Source organism: Gymnoscopelus braueri (assembly GCF_963280865.1).
Source record: "Gymnoscopelus braueri genome assembly, chromosome: 7".
Lineage (NCBI taxonomy): Eukaryota > Metazoa > Chordata > Actinopteri > Myctophiformes > Myctophidae > Gymnoscopelus > Gymnoscopelus braueri.
Window position 1 is genome coordinate 41,857,037 of NC_137608.1, and position 21,520 is coordinate 41,878,556.

At 42.3% G+C, this 21,520-nt stretch overlaps 1 protein-coding gene across 1 annotated transcript in view; it reads left to right on the top strand.

Moving 5' to 3' along the window:
• citb (citron rho-interacting serine/threonine kinase b) overlaps positions 1 to 21,520 on the top strand; it is a gene marked incomplete at its 5' end in the record, with an annotated part of 88,144 nt that overhangs the window by 17,139 nt on the left and 49,485 nt on the right. Inside the window, 11 exon segments of the mRNA XM_080433614.1 lie at positions 488 to 628; positions 4,745 to 4,870; positions 5,888 to 5,983; positions 6,680 to 6,796; positions 7,572 to 7,673; positions 7,675 to 7,682; positions 8,239 to 8,413; positions 11,097 to 11,294; positions 12,365 to 12,418; positions 15,878 to 16,075; positions 19,103 to 19,296. Coding sequence (XP_080289740.1) covers positions 488 to 628; positions 4,745 to 4,870; positions 5,888 to 5,983; positions 6,680 to 6,796; positions 7,572 to 7,673; positions 7,675 to 7,682; positions 8,239 to 8,413; positions 11,097 to 11,294; positions 12,365 to 12,418; positions 15,878 to 16,075; positions 19,103 to 19,296 — 1,409 coding nt within the window.

Consider the following 21,520-nt stretch of genomic DNA (forward strand, 5'->3'; position numbering starts at 1 on the left):
GAGTCGCATATTTTCTCCCCATTAGCAATCAAATACTTTTGCCTCATTACAGAAAATGTATTTTTTAATATCCTATCCATTCTGAATAATAACGGGGCTTATATTCTGCTCATCGAAGTTTTCACACCGTAGGTCACGTTGTTGATACAGTAAGTGTTTTTCACCAGCCTCCCTGGAAAAAATCTGTTTATTATTAATTATGTAACTGTTGTTTTGCAGAATGAAAAATTTGCATTAGCCAGCACCCACTTGCTTATTGGTTCTCAGCCAAAGTGGATAGGCACCAAGAATCATTTGGAGGTCCTGTTCTATACAAAACATGTAGTTGGCAGGCAAATCAGTCTTTCTGTGACAGGCTGGTGAATTTTGGGATTTACCAATCACCAAGGTCTGTATGGAGTCATACATAAATAGCAGTTTCCTAGTCTAATAAGAAGTTGTTGTTGTTCATACCATATTGTCGATTAACTCTCCTTTTTCATCACAGACAGTCAAGGCCAGCTCAGAAGCTACAGATCTACTCCATAGTATCAGAATGTCCAAAGAACGCATGGAGCGAGAGCTGGAAAGACTACAGACCAAGGAGGACTCCAGTGACAGCCTTCGTAGACGCCTACGGGAGACAGAGGTACATGCACCTCTGCGCACACACACACACACACACACACACATTATGGCAGTCCATCGATGTCGATGATGACGTTGCTCCAAAAGCATATGTTGGGTTGGTTATTGTGGTTGGTTTCGCCTGTGCATAGCCAGGTGGCTGCTCAGACCGATGCGTGATCCGCAGACTTTGTCACAGGAGGGGCAGGGGAAGGCAGCAGTGGTGGTCGGTGGACCTTTGGCACGTTGGTGCCTCTGTGCACGCCGCTGTACTCTCCTCTCTGTGAACTTCTCCTGAAGATGAGTGATTCCCCGGTGGCAGGTAGAGCTCCAGGTGTGGCGATCAACAGCCAGGGACTCCAGTGCTGGTGGATTACACACACACACACACACACACACACACACACACACACACACACACACACACACACACACACACACACACACACACAGACACAGACACAGACACAGACACAGACACAGACACACACACACACACACACACACACACACACACACACACACACACACACACAGACACAGACACGCACACGCAGGCGGCACCACACACACACACACACACACACACACACACACACACACACACACACACACACACACACACAGACAGACACAGACACAGACACAGACACACACACACACACACACACACACACACACACACACACACACACACACACACACACACACACACACACACAGACACAGACACGCACACGCAGGCGGCACACACACACACACACACACACACACACACACACACACACACACACACACACACACACACACACACACACACACACACACACACACACACACACACACACACACACACACACTGTTTACTGTACATGTATGTATACAGTACATTCAAGTAAATGGAAAATTGTCTGCATGTTTATGGTGCCTTTTATCCAAAGTGTTTTACAATGTGCATTACATGATTACATTCGCACACCTTACTTCTTGAGCCACTGCTACCTTCAAGTCCCTTGAAGCTTTGAAAAGATGTGATGCATATTTATGACAAACTGTCTTTGAAAAGTACTGAGTCATGTTTGACCACAGCATGAAGAAGACTGGAAGTGTTGATAACTCAATGCATATATATTTCAGTGCCCTATTTGAAAGCTTGTAACTGAATTGTGAAGCTGTAACTGTGCTTTATCAAACCTGCTGATGCTGAACTATCCACACATTTTCAGCAGACTTTCAATTTATGTTTTACAGTATTTTTCTTATATCCCTGGTCTGTTATGTTGTCTTCTTCTACAAAGGTCTATTTGGAGTCAGAATAAAATAATATTTCTCATCATTCCTTTCTAATATTACCCAACGACAATACATGGAACCTACATTATTCTCTTTTGTAGGACAAAAACAAAGTTTAATTGCTATTCTGGATCAAAACATCACTACCAGACCAGAGTTTACTTCTTGGCTATTGTTAGTGTGCTAATCTGTCTGGCACTGGCATTTTGCTAATTGGTTCTCCAGTGGTATGCCATTGATTCTAGTGGCTCAGAGTTGTCCTTGTGCTGTTTACAAACTTTGTTTATGTAAGTTTCAGGCCAAGTTTTGGGTGCATCTTGTTTTCCTAAAAAAGCTCTGTTTATTCATGGGTCATATATTCCAGTGGTTCTCAACCTGTGGGTATGAACCCCCAGGGGGGTCAACACATGATTTTTTGGGGGGTCCCAGATGACAGTAAAGTGACAATTTAAGGACTTTTAAGACCTTTTTAATACAAAAAAAAGAAGACATGAAATGAAAAAAGACCATGCAGTCAAAGGTAATCAACAAACTATATATATAAACTGGTGCTGCTATCTGCTATTTTCACAATATGTATCTGTGGAACCGAGTTAAATGTAATGCCTAAACTCCTACAATTCCAAGTGCTTGTCACGGTGGGGGGTCCCCAGTTCAAATATGATTATTTTGCGGGGTCGCGGCCTGTAAAGGTTGGGAACCACTGATTATTCAAACTATCCAAACATCCAACCAGAGTGGTCTACAGAGCATGTGAAAATGCAAAATGATATTATATTACTGAGCAGAAATGGTATCTTCTCCTTGTTGATCCCTGTCACACACAGATTTAATTTGCTGTGACAAAATTGGTCCAACATGTGTTCATGTTCATTTGAGTAATATTTCATTATGTTATGCATCAGACGCTGCAAGTGGTCTTATGAATAATTCCAATTTCTTAGATGACATGGCGCGCTCGAAATGTGGTAATTAGCATAGGTTAAGTTATGAAATTGGGTCAGATGGAAGAAAATCTGTGTGTCCGGTTTCAAACAGAGACCTGAAGACCTCTTAAATCATCACAGCTGAATACTAATTGGCCCTTGAAGACATTTATAAAAATACAAACGTTGGATAATGAGGCTTATATCCAGAGGTGTATCGCTAACAAGCCAAACACATCCGACTACTACATCATCAGTTTTCCCTTGAAATGTAAATTTCAGGCTTAGTAGAAGCTCTTTGTGAATACATTATGTTCTCCAAGTTGGACCATAACAACGTCCACATTTCCAGAATCTTCTGGCTTTGAAGCTTGTAAAGATATACTGTAAGATAATTATGTGTGTGTGTGTGTGTGTGTGTGTGTGTGTGTGTGTGTGTGTGTGTGTGTGTGTGTGTGTGTGTGTGTGTGTGTGTGTGTGTGTGTGTGTGTGTGTGCGCGTGTGCGCGTGTGCGCGTGTGTGCGCGTGTGCGCGTGTGTGTGTACGAAACACGCACCGTGCACCGCATTTACCGTCTTTTGAGCACGCTGAATAATGATGATAGGGATCTTAGGGAGCTGGCCAGATCTTCCCTGTTCCTTGATCTAAGGAGATACAAGGTCCCTTTAGCCAGAGAGTCAGAGCCCCACTTCCTTGGGTTCAAAAGGAAACCCAGTGGAAAACTGGACATTCGCTCCCCGGGTTTTGGAGTTTCATCGGACTGGCCAGACTTGAACGATGTTTATGTCCAAAACTGGAGTGTCTCTGGAGTGGGTGCGGTCCTGGTGCGGTCTGACTCAGAGACTGTGGGGGTCTCTGCATGAGGACATAATAACTGAACTCCTAACCTCTGTTAGAGCAAAGGCTAGAGCAACAGTGACCTACGGTGGACACACTCACCTGCTGACTTCCACAGGCGCTCGGCGAACCCTGCTGGATCTGTTTCGACTTCAGCAGCAACAACAACAACACTGGACCGGACTTAAACTTCAGGGAAAACCTGCTTTTCTTCCCTCTGCTGATCACTCTGTTCTCCATTCATTTCTTAGGAACACTGCTCTCAATGAGGACATCATCACTTTTACAGTAAAAAGCCAGGTTACAAATCCTTTTCCTCAGGTTTCCCTCTACCCATGTACCTCTTTGTTTGCGTCACACCACAGGGCTTGTTACAGAAACCATGTCACACATTCTTAATGGCTGCTTATAAAGGGCTTTACACCAGCACACCACAACAGAATAGTTGATCTCATAACAAAGGACATAATATCCAAATATTTCACACTGTCTCTGAGAATGTACAAACATTCTTGTGTCAAACCTTCCATGTTTCAACTCTGTACTGATAATCTTGAAATCTTTGCACATCTCTTTGCTAATACTCCAGATGTTGTTGGCTCCAAATCAGTTTCAATTCTTGAAGTGGCCTGCACCTTTGGCCTCTAGCTTAGAGGTAGCTTTTATGACTAAAGTCATTAAATACCAGCCACTGCTCCATACCATCACAGAGCTAGGTTATAGGTGCAATGTACTTGTGTTTATATTTGGCTGCCTAGGACATAGGCTTCCAAAACCTTTCTGTGCAATCTCTTCTATCATTTGGTAGCCACTAGATATGGCGAAGATGCCGTTACTTGTACCCCTTGTATCTCTTATGTGGACATAAATAAATTATTAATGTGTGTGTGTGTGTGTGTGTGTGTGTGTGTGTGTGTGTGTGTGTGTGTGTGTGTGTGTGTGTGTGTGCGTGTGCGTGTGTGTGCGCGTGTGCGGGGTTGTGCACGTCTGTACATGTGTTGTACTGTATGTACGTACACATCTGCCTTTTATGTTTGCCTGTGTGTACATGTGACTGCATGGTTTGTGTGAAATGGTTTTAGGATGGCAGAAAGACTCTGGAGAACCAGGTGAAGAGGCTGGAGATCGTGGAGCGTCGGGACATTAAACTGAAGGAGGACATCCAGGGCAAAGGCCAGCAGATCCAACACATGGCAGATAAGATAATGGTGAGGCCTGGGAGTCTGCCATTAGCACACTGCTACCTCAACCAGTTCATGTATTGATCATCAAACTGCAATAGTCCTGGGTTCAATTCCTAGCTAAGGACCTACTGTATATGTCATAATAACACATTTCATACACCAAGGTGATTAAAGGTGCTTTTTATAAGACGTGAAAAGAGATTTAAAGACAAAAATAATAAGATTGGATTTAGTAAGATGTAGCATTTCTCTTAGGTGCTTTTTGTTTATTATAAATATGTTTATCCCTAACAAGTGCACTGACATCCACAACATTTACAATTTTAGAGTAGAAACAAAAATTTGCCTCTCGGAGAATAGCTCCGCCAGGCCAGGTAGTAGAAGTTAATGTTCAGGATGAAAAAATCGGACAGGTCCGCCTTGATGACATGACTATAGAGATAATGTGTACCGATTTGTGTGATGTTTGGACAAAATCTGTAGGAGTAATATCAAATAATGTGTTTTGCAAAAATCTGCCTCCTGGTGGCGCAATTAAAGACGAATAAACACCTTCAGATCATTTTATTTGTGGCATGTTAGTAGATTTGGTTATGTAGCCGAAATGTTCATGTTGACTGCAAATTTAAATAAGATACAGTGAGGAGCAAAATAAAGATTTTTTTGTGTTTTTTTTTTTTTTTTTGTTTTGAGAGTTTTATGAGTTGTTCGTGTCCAGTGAAGCACGTCATGCTGTACTCTATTATCCCATAATGACACATGCTGTATACAGTTGAGTGCATACATACTGTATACATACATACATTACATACATACAGTATATATACTGTACATACTGTACTACTTCTCATCAATGGGATCAGGGCATAGGGTCACCAGAAGCCCTGAGACAGATAAGTCGTTTAACGTCTTGCTAAAGTACATGAATTAACCTACAGTGTTCAAACCTGTGACTTCACTCATGTCCTCTTTAACCTTCAGGCCATGAAAAACTGGTGATCTGCGTTGCTTGTTTTTGTTTGTTTGTTTGTGTATGTGTAGGAGCTGGAGGAACATCTCCGGGAGACACAAGCTGCAGCCCAGCGTGTAGAGACACTCCTGGAACAGAAAGAGAAGCTCTATGAAGACAAGATCAAGGTGGAGTCTCAGAGCACACAGAAAACGGCGAATGATTCTGGCTCATGGAAGTATTTCCATGTCCATGGTTGTTGGTATTGGGGTTTTCAATGGAGTCCGCTTCAGTCACTCACAGTTCAAGTGGAAGAAGATATTATAAATTTGCTATTGGCTTCTTAACACTGAAAATGAAAACTATAATAGAAATGCAAATAAATATACAACACGTTGCATAACGTATTGTGGGCTTATAAATTGGCTATTTTAGATGCACAACACTAGCATGCAACTAATAGAACAGGCCATTTATATGCAGGATCTCCAAACATGTACAGTATCACTGGCTGTTTGCAGGTAGCGCAATATTCACAAGTTTATATTGTGTCCTGCCAAAAGATGGCAATATAGTATACATAATTTTTTCAACATTATATATTTATGTTCTTACAGTATACATTTTAATCATCTTCCAAACCAGCTACGCCTGCTAATGCTTTTTATTCTAACTGTTATGGTTAGAATAAGTTCACATCTTGGACTTCTTTTATTATTCTCTGAACATTGTGTGCAATCAAAATCTCATACATCATTTATGTATTTTGCCGTCATGGCAAGATAAATGCAGCATTGTTAGAATTATTCCATTCCCTCACTCACCTCTTACTCGCCTGTCTGTTTCAGTAACCCAACTGTGGTTCTGTGGTTGTGTGTGGGCAGATTCTGGAGTCCCAGATGAAGGCAGACATGGCTGACAAGGAGATGCTGGAGTCCAGTCAGAACAAGTACGAAGAGGAGGTACAGCAGAAATGCAGCATCATCAGTGAGCAGAAGGCGGTAAGAGCGATGAGCCTGTAGATTTGCCTTTTTCGCTATTTTAGAAATGTTTTGACATTTTTTAAAGTGGTTAAATAATTTGTGAAACCCACAGAGAGGTGTAAAGTGTGACCAATATCCACACAGGAACAGTGTGGTTCCATGTGGCCAGCCCTGTGACGTCAGTCATCTCTGACTGACATCATAGACTATGATGTATGATTCCAAATTTGGAAGAGGCCCGTTGACTTCCATTATCAAATTAAAGTTAAATATTTCAAAAAGCATAAAACATACAGTATGGGGGAGGAAAAAAAGGAAACAACTATGGCCTACTTGCAGTGTGCACAATAAATCCAGTGCCGACAAGTGGCCATGCCTGAAGCTCATAAGCCCAAAGAGCCTCGGTCTCCCACCCGGGAGACCGAGGTTCAAATCCCAGGTGTTGCAATTACCTTTCTCAGTCAGGAGATGACATCAAACGTATTGATTGTAGCTTCAATAGACTTTGAGAAAGGGGTAGGATTAGGCTGTGGATAAGCCTGTCTGAAAGAACTGGCTTTATCAATTAAAACCTCTTAACTTGACCTGAGTTGGCTCTGTACTTGGTCTGCTCTTTTTTCCCTCTACACCATATATCATCACCAAAAATAGCCGATCTACAAGCTCACAGCTATTCGCGTTGCAATGCATTGTGAGCTTGCAGCTCGGCTATATCTGCGTTTGTTCCAACTGGAATAGGCATGCTAAGGTTCAAGTGGTTAAGATGTTGCATTATCCACTGCTCTCCATTCAGACCATCAACGCCATGGACTCGAAGATGAACAGTCTGGAGCAGAGGATTTCTGAGCTGTCTGAGGCCAACAAACTGGCAGCTAACAGCAGCATCTACACACAGAAAAAACATGTAAGTCACAAATAATGATTTAGTATTAGAACTACAATATAATATGTAAAGTATGTTGATTTTGCAGAATAAAAGAAACACATACTCTCCCCCTGAATTAAACTAACCAGTGTAGTACATATTAGATATGTGTATGGGCGTGCAGGGGGGCAAACGTCCAAAGGGCACTTTTTTCTAGTGCCCCGAATAGGGACACTAGAAAAAAGCATTTAAAAAAAGTATAAATACACTTCGACACATTGCTGGCCAGGCCTGGAATCGAACTTGGGGCAACTGTGGACTCCTGCAATGGTTCTGTTTGAAACTGGAGGAAACGCAAGCCGGTTTGCGGCTGGTTATGTGAAAGCAACAAGGTTCCAAGAATCTAGAACGGACGTTCGGGTTGAATCCACTCCACCTGCATACAGCACCACTCTAAAGTGCTGAAGTGGAATATTTGCCCTAATGTAGGCATCTTGTTATTTGTGGTTACCATGGTATTAATAAATATCATGTGTTGTCCTGTTAGGAAAGCCCAGGAAGAGATGATCTCAAATATCATGTGTTGTCCTGTTAGGAAAGCCCAGGAAGAGATGATCTCTGAGCTCCGACAGCAGAAGTTCTACCTGGAGTCTCAGGCTGGGAAACTGGAGGCCCAGAACGCCAAGCTGGAGGAACATCTGGAGAAGATGAGCCAGCAGGAGCAGAATAACAAGAGCCGCGTGCTGGAGCTGGAAACCAGGCTCAGAGAGGTGATGGAGGAGAGGGGGGAGATGGGTTGAAGTCGGGAGAATAACGGAGAGAGGTAGAAGACAAGTAGAGGGGAGAGGATGAGAGGGAGAGGAGTAAGTGCAAGAGAAGTGTGGATGTGAGGAAATAGGAGATGGAAAGAGTGGAAGTGTGGGAAAACGTTTAGACATGGAGATGAGACTTAAAGATAGATAGATAGAGGGAGAGAGAACTGAAGACACCTGAGAACAGGTGAGAGAAAGTGGTGTCTGGGAATAGAGTAGAGATGAAGACTGTTTTGACTAGAGAAGAGACGGTGCAACTATGGGTTGTGATGTAACTATCCCTATGGAGTGAACCCTAGGAGACTAGGATCTGTGAAAACACAGGAGAGAGAGGGAGTGAGAGAAAAGCTCTTCACATTCTAGATCAATCACAAGCCGTTGTAACTGTAATCATGCAAGGCATGATGAAATTAATATTTCTTGTTCCCGGTATAACAAAAACAGATTTGAAACATTCAGTTTAGCCAAGTTGACTGTGGACAGTGTCCAAGATTTCTGGTACAAAATCTGTCACAACAGATAGCTAAATCTGACATGCAGTAAAATCCTTAAGCAGCTTGCACACTTTTCTGTATTTTTCGTGCTGTATCTTGCAATGCCACCAAAATGTGGAATGCCTGACACCATCCATTAAAAGATGTGAATCACTGGTTTCTTTCAATCTGGCCTGATTATAAGTGTTTGTATTTGTTGATGACATGTATTATTTGTGTTAATTTTTGATGCTATGTTGATTAATTGAATAGGACCACAATGGTCCCCAGGATCTTTTTGTGTTATCCTTTTAGCCTTAATGTCTGTACACTGTACCACATGCTGTTTACATTTCTGACGTATTTCTGACGTATTCAATCAATCAAATGTTTTGAGGCTGTAGTGTAGCCTACCCTGAAGAACGAAGCCTGTGGATTCTGTGTGTGTGTGTGTGTGTGTGTGTGTGTGTGTGTGTGTGTGTGTGTGTGTGTGTGTGTGTGTGTGTGTGTGTGTGTGTGTGTGTGTGTGTGTGTGTGTGTGTGTGCGTGCGTGTGCGTGTGCGTGTGTGCGTGCGTGCGTGCGTGCGTGCGTGCGTGCGTGCGTGCGTGCGTGCGTGCGTGCGTGCGTGCGTCTCTACTGTTCAGGACCGTGGAATTAGTGGTCTTCTTTTTAATGTTGCTCCAGTATAGTAAAGCATCAAACTGGGCCAAGAAATAAACATTGAAACGATCGGGACAATCGGTTCCAGCTCCTCCTTAATCAGCTGGTGAAACTCTCCTTGCTCTTTAGAGATCTCAGAATGGACCCAATATGTCCTTTTCTGTTAAACAAGTGAGAGGACCACACAATCATCCTCACTGCGAATCTTTCTGCAATTAATAGAATAATACGCACCAGACTCAGTGTGCAGTGTCCATTTTTGTATTCTCTTGTGTGTTAAATTAACACAGGGGGTGAAAGAGGATTATAATGTGCAGGCTTAGGCCAGTACATGGCTTCAGTCACGCGTAAGGGACATTTATAATTATAATATTAAATACATGTATTATTGTATCATATACGGTACATTATTTATGAAAAGGCCCTGTGTTAGGAGAGGGTATAGACGAGAAATAATAAGAGATACAGTATGCAATATATTTCAATGAAGCAGATGCCATCCACAGAACTGGGAAGGCCTGGGCAGAAAAACTACTGCTCTCCCATTCGTCATTAACTACTGGTTTCGTGACCAGGGCACATATAATCTCCGCCTGCCTCCTCTAGACCTGCTCAGAATCCACCAGTAGGCACCAGTAGGTGATTGCTGGGTGTGAATGGTAATGCTGTGAACAGAGAATGTACTTGTTAACTTAAACAAACCTCCCCAGCAAGCACAATGACGTCATGATGACGTTATGATGACGCCCGGTCATCACCCCGGTGACGTTCAGGACTAGGCCAGATCACAGCCCATATGGGGATGATCTTTACGTCATTTACAGGACGTCATCACCGGGACATCATATGGACATTTGGACAGCAATTTTGGGTGATGAGAAATGTGTTTAGATGACGTCCTGGAAGTGACGTTTTTGTGGTCAGGATTAATTTTGGTTGAAATCAGGTGATATTCTGGGCCAGATCTGACTTGGTTTGACTTGATCTAGCCCCAATCGAGACGTCACTGATTGGTCCGGGTCCTGACTGTGCTTGCTGGGTCATGAACATTACATTTATTAAAGTATCTGAAATGCATTTCAATACATCAGTGGCTTTATGGATTGTATTCAGTGTAAGGCTTACAGAAAAACACATAACACACACTTTATCTGTCTGTCTGGTCTGTCTGTCTGTCTGTCTGTCTGTCTGTCTGTCTGTCTGTCTGTCTGTCTGTCTGTCTGTCTGTCTGTCTGTCTGTCTGTCTGTCTGTCTGTCTGTCTGTCTGTCTGTCTGTCTGTCTTGTCTGTCTGTCTGTCTGTCTGACTGACTGACTGACTGTCTCTCTCTCTCTCCTTTATCCATCTTTCTCTCCTCATCTTTCTCTATCCTCATCTCTCTCTCTCTCTCTCTCTCTCTCTCTCTCTCTCTCTCTCTCTCTCTCTCTCTCTCCCTCCCTCTCCCATCTCTCTCTCTCTCTCTCCCATCTCTCTCTCTCTCTCTATCCCATCTCTCTCTCTGTCTGTAGATTGGCCTGGAGAATGAGGAGCAGAAGTTGGAGATCAAGCATCAGGTGACAGAGTTGACCCTGTCACTGCAGGAGCGTGAGTCCCAGATCAGTGGTCTGCAGGCGGCACGGCATTCCCTGGAGAACCAGCTGCAACGGGCCAAGACTGAACTGGAGGAGACCACTGCAGAGGCAGAGGAAGAGATCACCGTGCTTCGAGTGAGAGGGGGAGAGAGAGGGGGAGAGTGAGAGGGGAGAGGAGAGAGAGAGAGAGAGAGAGAGAGAGAGAGAGAGAGAGATGAGAGAGAGAGAGAGAGAGAGAGAGACAGTGAGAGAGAGAGAGAGAGAGAGAGAGAGAGAGAGAGAGAGAGAGAGAGAGAGAGAGAGAGAGAGAGACAGTGTGAGGGATGGACAAAAGGAGCGAGGGAACACGAGAGAGGGAATGAGGGATGGGGAGTGAAGGAGACAGCAAGGCACATGAGAGAAAAGGAGAATGAGAGAGAGAATGTGGGGAAAAAAGAGAATTGGAGGGAGGGAGGGAAGGAGAGAAATCAAAGGCGAGAGAACAAGAGCGAGAATGAGGGAAGGAAACAGCAAAGGATAGAGACAAAAGACAATAGGGGAAGGAGATAATGAAGAAATGAGAGGAGAGAGCAGCTTGCAAGATATAGATGGTGGAGAACAGATATGATTAGTGCTGGTTTGTCATCCTCTGTGCTGTTACAGATGTAGCCACTGTAGATAAGCATTAACATTTTGCTGCATGCTTGCCATGCTCAGAGAGAGACAGAGATAATGGAGCTCTACCATGCTGTCTAGTCTCCCCTGTTATATAATATGTAGCAGTGAAACCTGTCCCTCTTTCTGGAAGAATAAGATGTCTGGTACGCCTCGTACAACAGTCTTGCTGGGAGCTCTATTTAGAGCTACTAACTGAATAAGAAAAATAGTTTAAAGGGAGTGAGTGGGAGGAATACGGGACATGTACCATGTGGTATAGTGGTATAATGTGGAGGGTAATGTGTAGTAGGGCAACCTGTTCCTACTGTATGTCTGTAAATAATATATGTGTGTTGTCATACTGTCACAGCTATAAAACCCCTCTCACTGGGTGTTCTGCAAAGAAATACACACTGACAAGAAAAAATACTAAATGCGGTGTGGCCATATTGATATCACCATCAATAATATAGGTTGCATTTGAAATCAAGTCCTTCCTGGTTTCTTCCGTAGTCTTTTGGTGTGATGTCCATGTTTTTCACAAATCCTTTTGTCTGTCTTCCTCATAGGCCCACCGAGATGAGATACAACGCAAGTTTGATGCCTTAAGAGACAGCTGTGCGGTAGGCCGCTTGCACTTTACTTTCTTTCTCACCCTTTTCTTATTTCTATCCTGGTTCACTCTTTCTTTCCTGGAAGAGGCAACCTGCCCCCCTGGAATGATTGAAATCCCAATGGAGTCCTCAAATACACCCAGCTTTGAAATGTCCTTTAATTTATTCATTTCCATACCCATCAGAGTAAAGCTGCATACTAAAAGATTTATATTGATTTTCTACTTTCATCAAATCCCCCCTGTGACTCTGTGAACATTGGTGCTCTCTTAAAAAAAAAAAGAGGAAAAAAAAACTGCTACCTCGAGCTACAATTCCCATACGTCTATGTCGGTGTATGATGTGTATGACAAATAACCCTGGGAAAATGAATGGTGTTACGCTTTTCATGGATTTTGAGCAACTTCAAAATTACAGCTTCAATAGCCATGAGGCCATTATGGTTAATACATAATGGTCTCTCTTCATCCCTTTGCCCTACTTGAGAGATCCTCCCACTCACGGGCTGTTCGGCAGGCATCCTCCATAGATTCTGCTGGCAAATATTCAGGAAAATCACAGGCAAAAGTTGAGCAACAAACAGGTTTCAAAGCCACTCTATCTGTATGTGCGGAACAGTTTGTTCCACATGCATTTCTTCTGAAGCACATTACGTCGGTGCACACTCTTCAGCTGCAATTTCACACAACGATAATGATGATGATGATGATTGCATCAGAGAATGCTGTTATTAAACTTAAATTGGGCGACACTCTAAACAACATTAGGAGAGCGGTGTTCTTGAACACAAACACATTTCACTTGACGTACAAAAACATCAGGAGCACCTCATCACTTTACTTTTTCTCACTCCATGTTGCAATTGTTCCCGTTCACTGCAGATTTTAACCACTTAAACCCTTTACTTTGTTGACGTCCAGGGTTCTATACTCGGCCCCTTCCTTTTATCCTTATCTCTTCGCCAAAACTAGCCTATCTACAAGCTCACAAGATCAGCTATAGTTTCAACTGAATATTAACCCCAGAATAGGATTGCTAGGGTTCAAGTGGTTAAACCTAACAGATAGCTCAAAAGAGTAAGTAATCCTAGCTTCCACCCGGATTCACTCTATCAGCCTATTTTATGGACTGAGCAGGTGTTCCCACAGTAATATTTAGTGCTCTAAGGCAGCGTTAATATCACGTCAACGTTTAACATTTTCATTTGCTATATTGCCCCGGTGTTTAGAGACAGTGTCCTGCGTTAGCTCTCCAATAGCGTTGATGTTGCAAAAAGGCACTGTAAATCGGCGATGTACTTTGGGTCAGCATGGCGGTTTGCTTTGTACGTTGGGATGACAAATGGACAAGCGGAAAGGGAATTAATTCTCTGCCAAAACCAAACTGCCTCCTTTGCACCGTTCACTTCCCCTCCTCCCCACCTCCACCTCCTCCTCCTCCACCTCCTCCTCCTTTTTGTGTATTTAGTTTGCCGCTGTCAGACCTCTGCCTCAGGGGAGAAGATGCACCGGCTCAGCGGAGAAGAGACAGCTAATTTACGTACTTAAAAGCTTTGCCTCCATTCCCTCCTCCTGCTGCCTTGTACTGTATATAGAGCCCGATTCATACTTCGTCGCGCGACACCATCGCGCGACAGACCATAAATTAGGCTTAATTCCGCTCGCTACACTGGTTCCCATGGGAGCCAGGGAACAACCATCTCTTTAACTGCCAGCTTCATCAGCCTCTCTAACCCTCATTTCCATACATTATGTGCACACAAGAGCCTTAGCTGATTAGAAGAAGAGAATGGCGCTGATGAATTGATTAGCCTGATCCCTGCTCTGCCCTCGCTGAGATGTGGATGCTTGTTTGAGTGATATATGTAGCCTGGGTGTCATTATAAGATGATTAACATAATGAATCGTTTTTGATCCGAGCTGTGCTAGATCTGAAACTGTGTGGCGTAGCTTGTCAACACACTGGGATCCACTCTGTGAATCACAATGTGCTATACAGTATATAATAATAATAATAATAATAATAATAATAATATTAAAGCTGCAAGCAGCGATAACCGGGCCCTCGCACCTCTGTCCACGTTAGGGGCAAATTATGACTAATCAGAACAGGGAGCAGAGCTAAGTAACTCCAATGAAGGACAAGGACTCTCAGTCTCAACCGAATCAAGTGACGCGACACACAAGTCTGTACGGTAAACTGTTCAAATGTATGTAACATACAAGAGACTTTTTGTAATTCGGGACATGATATAGGTGTGTTCTGTGTACCAATTTTTAACTTATTCACTGCCAGAATAAATAAATAAATCATCCACTGCCAGTGATGTTTAATTTTTCTTACCTTTTCAACTAGTCACAGAATATTCATCTTCAGTATGATGGTTGCTAAACACGGAGGCTTTCACTGTGCTTCCGCGAAAAGAAAAAAAAAGTCACCACAACCCCTCACTTGCTATGGGCCATTGAAAATTGCATGTCTCGCCAAAAATGCAGGGGAAAAAAAGGAACTCAAGTTACAGCTGTTTCCCCACAGACGCTAAACAGTACTGTAGATGGAGTAGTAAATCTTGGAATCACGTGATCTCCTGCTTCTGTGTGTATATGGGGATGAAGTGGTCACTCATGTGTTAGCGAAGAGCACCATCTAGTTGAAACACTCATAAGAAACATCATAAGATGTCATTGGCGGTCTGGGCTTTCAATTTACAAACGTCAAAAGACATCCTTGACATGGAATGAGTCAATACATGTACAGTAGGTGAAACCGTATTGTGGGGCTTCAATGTTGACATTTTGTAGGAGGCGGTATTGAGCCATTAGGCCACGCTCCTTTGTGAGACCAATAAAATACATAATTTTCCGCCACTTGTGATGTGTGTGCAAAGTTGTGCAACTTTATGAGTACGTTTATGCCCTCAAAAACGCGATTCATTATCGATAAAATAATAATAATCTTTGCAATTTCGCTTCGCACTGGTGCAGTGCTCGGGCCCTAATAATCCTATCCTATCGTATCCTATCCTATCCTATCCTATCCTATCCTACTACTTTAATTGAAATGACCTCCAAAATGTGTCAGGGGTTGGTCAACACACGAATACTCCACTTGCCCCGAAACCTGCCCCAGACTGTTGATCAGAGCTCTGGCTATAATATAGGCTTCTTTTCCCGCCTTCAATGTACTTACATAGTGTACGGTTAATAAAAAACTAAATTTCCTACTACATCCTAACATTTTAGCCACAGCAGCTTTCCTTCTTTCTGGCCGCAGTATCTTTTGATCGGGCCTAGATGTGTGGGCCGCGAAGCGGCCCAAACCTCTAGTCTTTGTAATTTCAATAGGGCTTCGCACTGGTGCAGTGCTTGGGCCCTAAATAATATACCATTAATATACATTTCAAATTTGTTGTGACATCACCTTTTATGAATCAGTCTGTCCAAGTAAATGTTGATGACTCTACTGCAGGTGATCACAGACCTGGAGGAGCAGCTGATGACGCTGACCCAGGAAAACGCTGAGCTCAATCGGCAGAACTTCTACCTGTCCAAGCAGCTGGATGAAGCCACGGATGAGAGTGAGGACCGACTGCAGCTCAGCCAGGATGTGGATCGTCTGCGCCGGGAGGTGGCCGACCGCGAGATGCACATGAACAACCAGAAACAGGTGTTTGAATCAGGGGGTTTCCTACTTTTTTGGTTTTGGTAATTAAAAACCATCTAAGCCCTCATCACGAAAAAAAAGTAGGAGGTCACAACGCCTCTCAATGTGACACGTTATGAGCTTGTAGATCTGCTTTTTTTAAATATAATTTGATATCCATGAAGATGACTCAGGCGGTCACTTGATTGCAAACACTCATTTAATGTCTCGATCCAGTGTCCTTTACTTACATTATAGAAACTTTCCTAAATCACACAAAAACACTCAGTAATATAAAGCTTGAATCGTGCTTAGTTGTGTCATGCACCAAAACTAGCAGATCTACACCGATGTAAGTTTGTAGATCAGCTATTTTGCAGAACCATGTATAATCTAGAAAAGTGCACTCCTCAGGGTGCAGATACTCAGGGAGTATCCTACAATGACTGTGAGGACAGGGTGTCCCTGGAATGACGCTGTGATGATCCGTTCTAATGTGCGTTCGACGCAAATTTGTAGCTTTTGTGCCTCCCTTCGTACGAGCATCCTAGCATCCTCGCCATTCACTGCCTGGGCTGCTTTCAGCCAAAAAAATATATAATAACGATATATGAAACATCTGACAGAACTGTCTTGATTACATGACTACAGAGATAATGTCTACCGATTTGTGTGAGTTTTGGACAAAATCTATAGGAGTAGTAGCAAAAAGTTTTTGCAAAAATCGGCTTGCAATTTCGCTTCGCACAAAGTATTACGCTGATCGGTCCAGCGGTGCCTGAGATTAACCGCTAACAGACAGACAGACAGATGGACGGACGGACTCACGGGAGTGAAAACATAATCCCTTTCCTTCGGCTGTTCCATTCTGATGGGTATAAGCAGGCATAAGAAATTAGTGACGCAAAAGTGCTATTCCTTTTGCTCTTCTTTCTATCTCCCTCTCTCACTCTCATTCACCCTCACACATAACCCACACACACATATGCTTTATGTTTGTATTGTATTACTATAATTGTAAAGACATCAACATTTTATAAAAGGGTTAGGGTTAGGTTTTTCATTTGTATATCGTGCACCGAAATGAGCAGATCTGCAAGCTCACAACACCTCACAGCGTGACCCGTTGTGAGCTTGCAGATTGGCTATTTTTGGTGTGTGACACTAGCGGGCAACTAAGTATAAACCAGGCATTACTCCAACCCTAACCGCTAACCCCAACCCCAAATGCCTAATCTTAAACATAACTCCTACCTGAATCTTTTCAGAATAAACATAAAGACAACATTTTCAACAAGTACATAATATATCATATCTCCATTCTAGTCTACAATTTGTTTATCTCTTATTCTCATATCTCCATTCTAGTCTACAACTAGTTTTTCTCTTATTCTCATATCTCCGCAGCTCTGTACTAGGTCGTGTTTCACACAGCTGTGTGACACGTCCATGTTAAATGTCTGAGGTGACCCAGACAACACCTTTCCTCAATGCTGTCAAGTCTAAATCCTGGAAGATTCTAGTGTTATGTATGCTGGAGGCAGCTCTGCAGATAGATAGTGTGAGAAAAAGAAGGGGCTGTGTGTGTGTGTGTGTGTGCGTGCCGTGCATTCATCTGTGTGATGTGTGCATCTGTGCACTGCCCCTGCGAGTGGGGGCATATGTGGGTGTTCAGTATACCTCTCTCTCTCTCTCTTCTGTCTCTCCCTCCCTCTCTGTCTGTCGCTCTCTCTCCCTCTCCCTCACCCTCTTGGTCTTCCCTCCCCCTCTCAGTCTCTCTGTCTCTCTCGGTCTCTCTGTCTGTCTCTCTCTCTCTCTGCCTCTCCGTCCTGGCGGTTGGTTGTGTAACCAGCTATGGTTGGAAGTCATGGACGAGGGATGCGGTGGTAGTGCGGTGTGTGTGTGTGTGTGTGTGCGCGCACATGTGTGCGTGCACGTGTGTGTGCGTCCGACCCGCCCCGTGTGTGGGAGAGGGATGTGTCATCCCCATCACTCCCAGGTCGTGTGGTTGCTGAGGATGCGTTGGACTTCAGAGAAGGGCTGCCGTATACCAGGCTAACAGGCTATTTTTATCTTTGTGTGCTTTGTCTAAAGCAGTGTGTTGACGTGAGACTTAATAGCAGTGAATGTACACTACAGAAGTGTCTTTATGACAGAGAGTCCCGCTGCTTTGTCCTAAAATGTTTGCTGGAGGCACTTCCTAATTGCCATCCCCTACTGTGCACTACTGTTTTCAGCGCACAACGCTGTTGTACGCACAAAGTATAAATCAGGTTTTCTGGCTTTGTCTGTTTCAATAAAAAAAAGTATCCTTTCCATCTTGAAACATGCTTTGTCAAGATGTCTTTTCTCATCTAACTACAGCGATATGAAAAATGTGGTGGACAACATTTAGCTGATATACATGACTAGCTAATACATGACTAGGCAGCTTGTCTTCTTCCCACTGATAAAACGGGTCTTTAAGGTCCTTACATACCGCAGGGCGCAGGCGTTTGTTTTTTCTTCGGAAACATATCCACACAGAATGCAATTTTTATTCGGAAAGAGGTCGACTTTTCACCTTGATTAAAAGCATCAACCTGTATGAATTAGGCATCAACTGTGTAAATAGTTTTGCCACTAAATGCTCGCCAGGGATTTTCTCATGATTTATTTGTCATGCTCCGATATGTAACCTTTGGAACACTAATTCACAAGAGGGAGTGCTGTACCATGAGATCTTGAGACTGAAAATGTGTGTATTATCGCAATTATAGCACATGTTTTTGTGTTGTACCAACACACATTGTGCAGATAGATTAAATTAACCCAATCCCAACTATGCTTAACTGAACTAAATGTAACTATACTATACTAGATTAGACTAGGCCATGACCAAAACAATTACACTTAACTAGACTGAACTATTTTATTTTATTTTATTATGTGTCCTTTGTTTTGTAATATGTCTGTTTGTGTTGTGTCTTTGTCATAAAAGGAATACATTTAAACTAAACTTAAAGTAACCTAACTAAATTAAATGAAAAACTCTGTCCTGTGGCATGGCAGAACATAGAGACCCTGAAGACCACGTGCACCATGTTAGAGGAACAGGTGATGGAGCTGGAGAACCTGAACGACGAGCTGCTGGAGAAGGAGAGGCAGTGGGAGGCCTGGAGGTCAGCGCTGGAGGACGAGAAGAGTCAGGCTGAGAGGAGGACCAGGGAGGTCCAGAGGCTGCTGGACACAGAGAAACAGAACAGGTGAGAGACACTCACTCAGGACAGATTGATTGATCTGTCAATACATTTTTCAATCGATCGGTCGGTCAGTCTAACGGACGGACGGTCGGTCAGTCGATTGATTGATTGATTGATTGATTATACGACATCATAATTACAATGGACCAACCAGATGCATTGCTAAAATGTATTGCAGACATTTTAATTTTCAACACCTGTCCACATGAGGCTTTTCTGAGAGAAAAAAAAGTGTGTGAGAGAGAGGGAGAGGGAGAGAGAGAGAAAAAAAAGTATAATGTTATATTAGATTGCCTTGTGTGTGGGTGGATGGTGGACGGTGAACCGTAGGCGGGCATTGCAAACGTAACATGCCCATATACAGTATTTTAACCTAGAATTTTGGCCTGAAAATCTACAAAAAAGGAATGAAACTTGATTATTTAAACATTTAATGTGAAAATTCTGAAATGTTCAGAGGGAAAGAGGTCTTATATTAACATTCATAGCATTCGTGCTTCCGTGTCAAAAATGGAAAAGGAGCGTAATCGTTCCATGCCGGGGCCTCCGTAACACCTTTGAATTTGCGTTGGTTATATGGTATCCATAGCAACAATAAGCATCATCAGGTCCCCCACAATAGTAGGTGGCTGTGAACGTGGAAGTAGGGTCATAAGCAAAGACCTATTTATATCTGAATCTATAATATCTATAGATATTAATATCTATGACACTCACGCATATACTGTACACACACTTAGTTTAAAGAGTCGACTCTAGGCTAAACTAGATTACTACTCTACTATAGTGTTTCCCTTCCCAAACACTGGGTCGCGAGTCTTAGGACCATTGTTTGGGTTGTGGACCCATTTTTATGGGTCGCGAGTAAAAAATAAATCCATTTACTTCAATGTTATTTTTTCTTTTATTTCAAAAGACTTTGAAAAAGAAATTAAAAATACATTATTTTTTCAAGAGAATGTAATGAATGTATAATACATTTAAGAATTCCATTAAAAAAAGAAGTTCACAAGCTTGTAGATGTGTGAATGAGTGAAAGTAATGCACATTGTAAAGTGCTTTGGAGAAAGCCACTACATAAATGCACCATTTACCTTTTATTTACCACATTACAGGTTAGTACCTTGATAATAACTTGTGAAATTTAATGAAGCATTGCGTTCATTAGGGACATGTATGAGGGGCCGTTTAGGCCAAAAATAATGAAACACTTTCACACACGCTAACGAGACAGTCTTATACTTACTACTGAAATGCTTTTACCTTCAATTTTGAGACACTTTCACACACGCTGATGAGACACTCTTACATATACTATTGAAATGCTATACGTTCAATACTGAAACACTTGCACACTCACTACTGAAACACTCTCACATACATACATACTTTGTAAATCGATGCGCGTTCATATATGAAACTTTATACATACTCATCTGAACACTTACGCATACATATGAGAAACACATACACATACATATATACTTCTGTGTCATATACACATGCATACGAAATGCTTGCATGCATACAAGTTAAACATTTATACATTTATATCTGAAACACTCACACATACACAAATGAAAAGGATGCATGTATATTGGTGAACACTTGTACATTTACAACTGAATTTCTTGTATATTATTACAAACTAAAATGAAAACTTTAGATGCATGTGCAAGCCTTTCACATGTATTCATACGAGTAATTTCAGTAGTATGTATAAATAAATTAAATAATATGTATACACATAATTTCAGTGATATGTATAAGTGAGTTAAGTATAATGTATAAAAGAGTTTCACATGTATTCATACAAGTGATTTCAGTAGTATGTATAAATGATTTCAATAACATACATACACATAATTTCATTATAATGTATACAAGAGTTTTACATGTATTTATACAAGTGATTTCAGTAGTATGTATAAATGATTTCAATAGTATATATACATTATTTCAATAGCATGTATAGATCATTTCACTATTATGTATACACTAATTTCACATGTATGCATACATGAAATCTCAGTAGCATACGGAAGTGATTTCAGTAACACCGGAAGGCATGGGCAGGTAAAGACCTGCGCGCGCACACCAGGAAGTTCCAGAGAGAAGAAGAAGACAAAGGCAGCATGGCGGGGAACGGACTTGGAGACAAAGGACTGACCGATACAATGGCCCTTATCAGGGCTATTGTACAATCACCCACTTTGATTAATTCTAT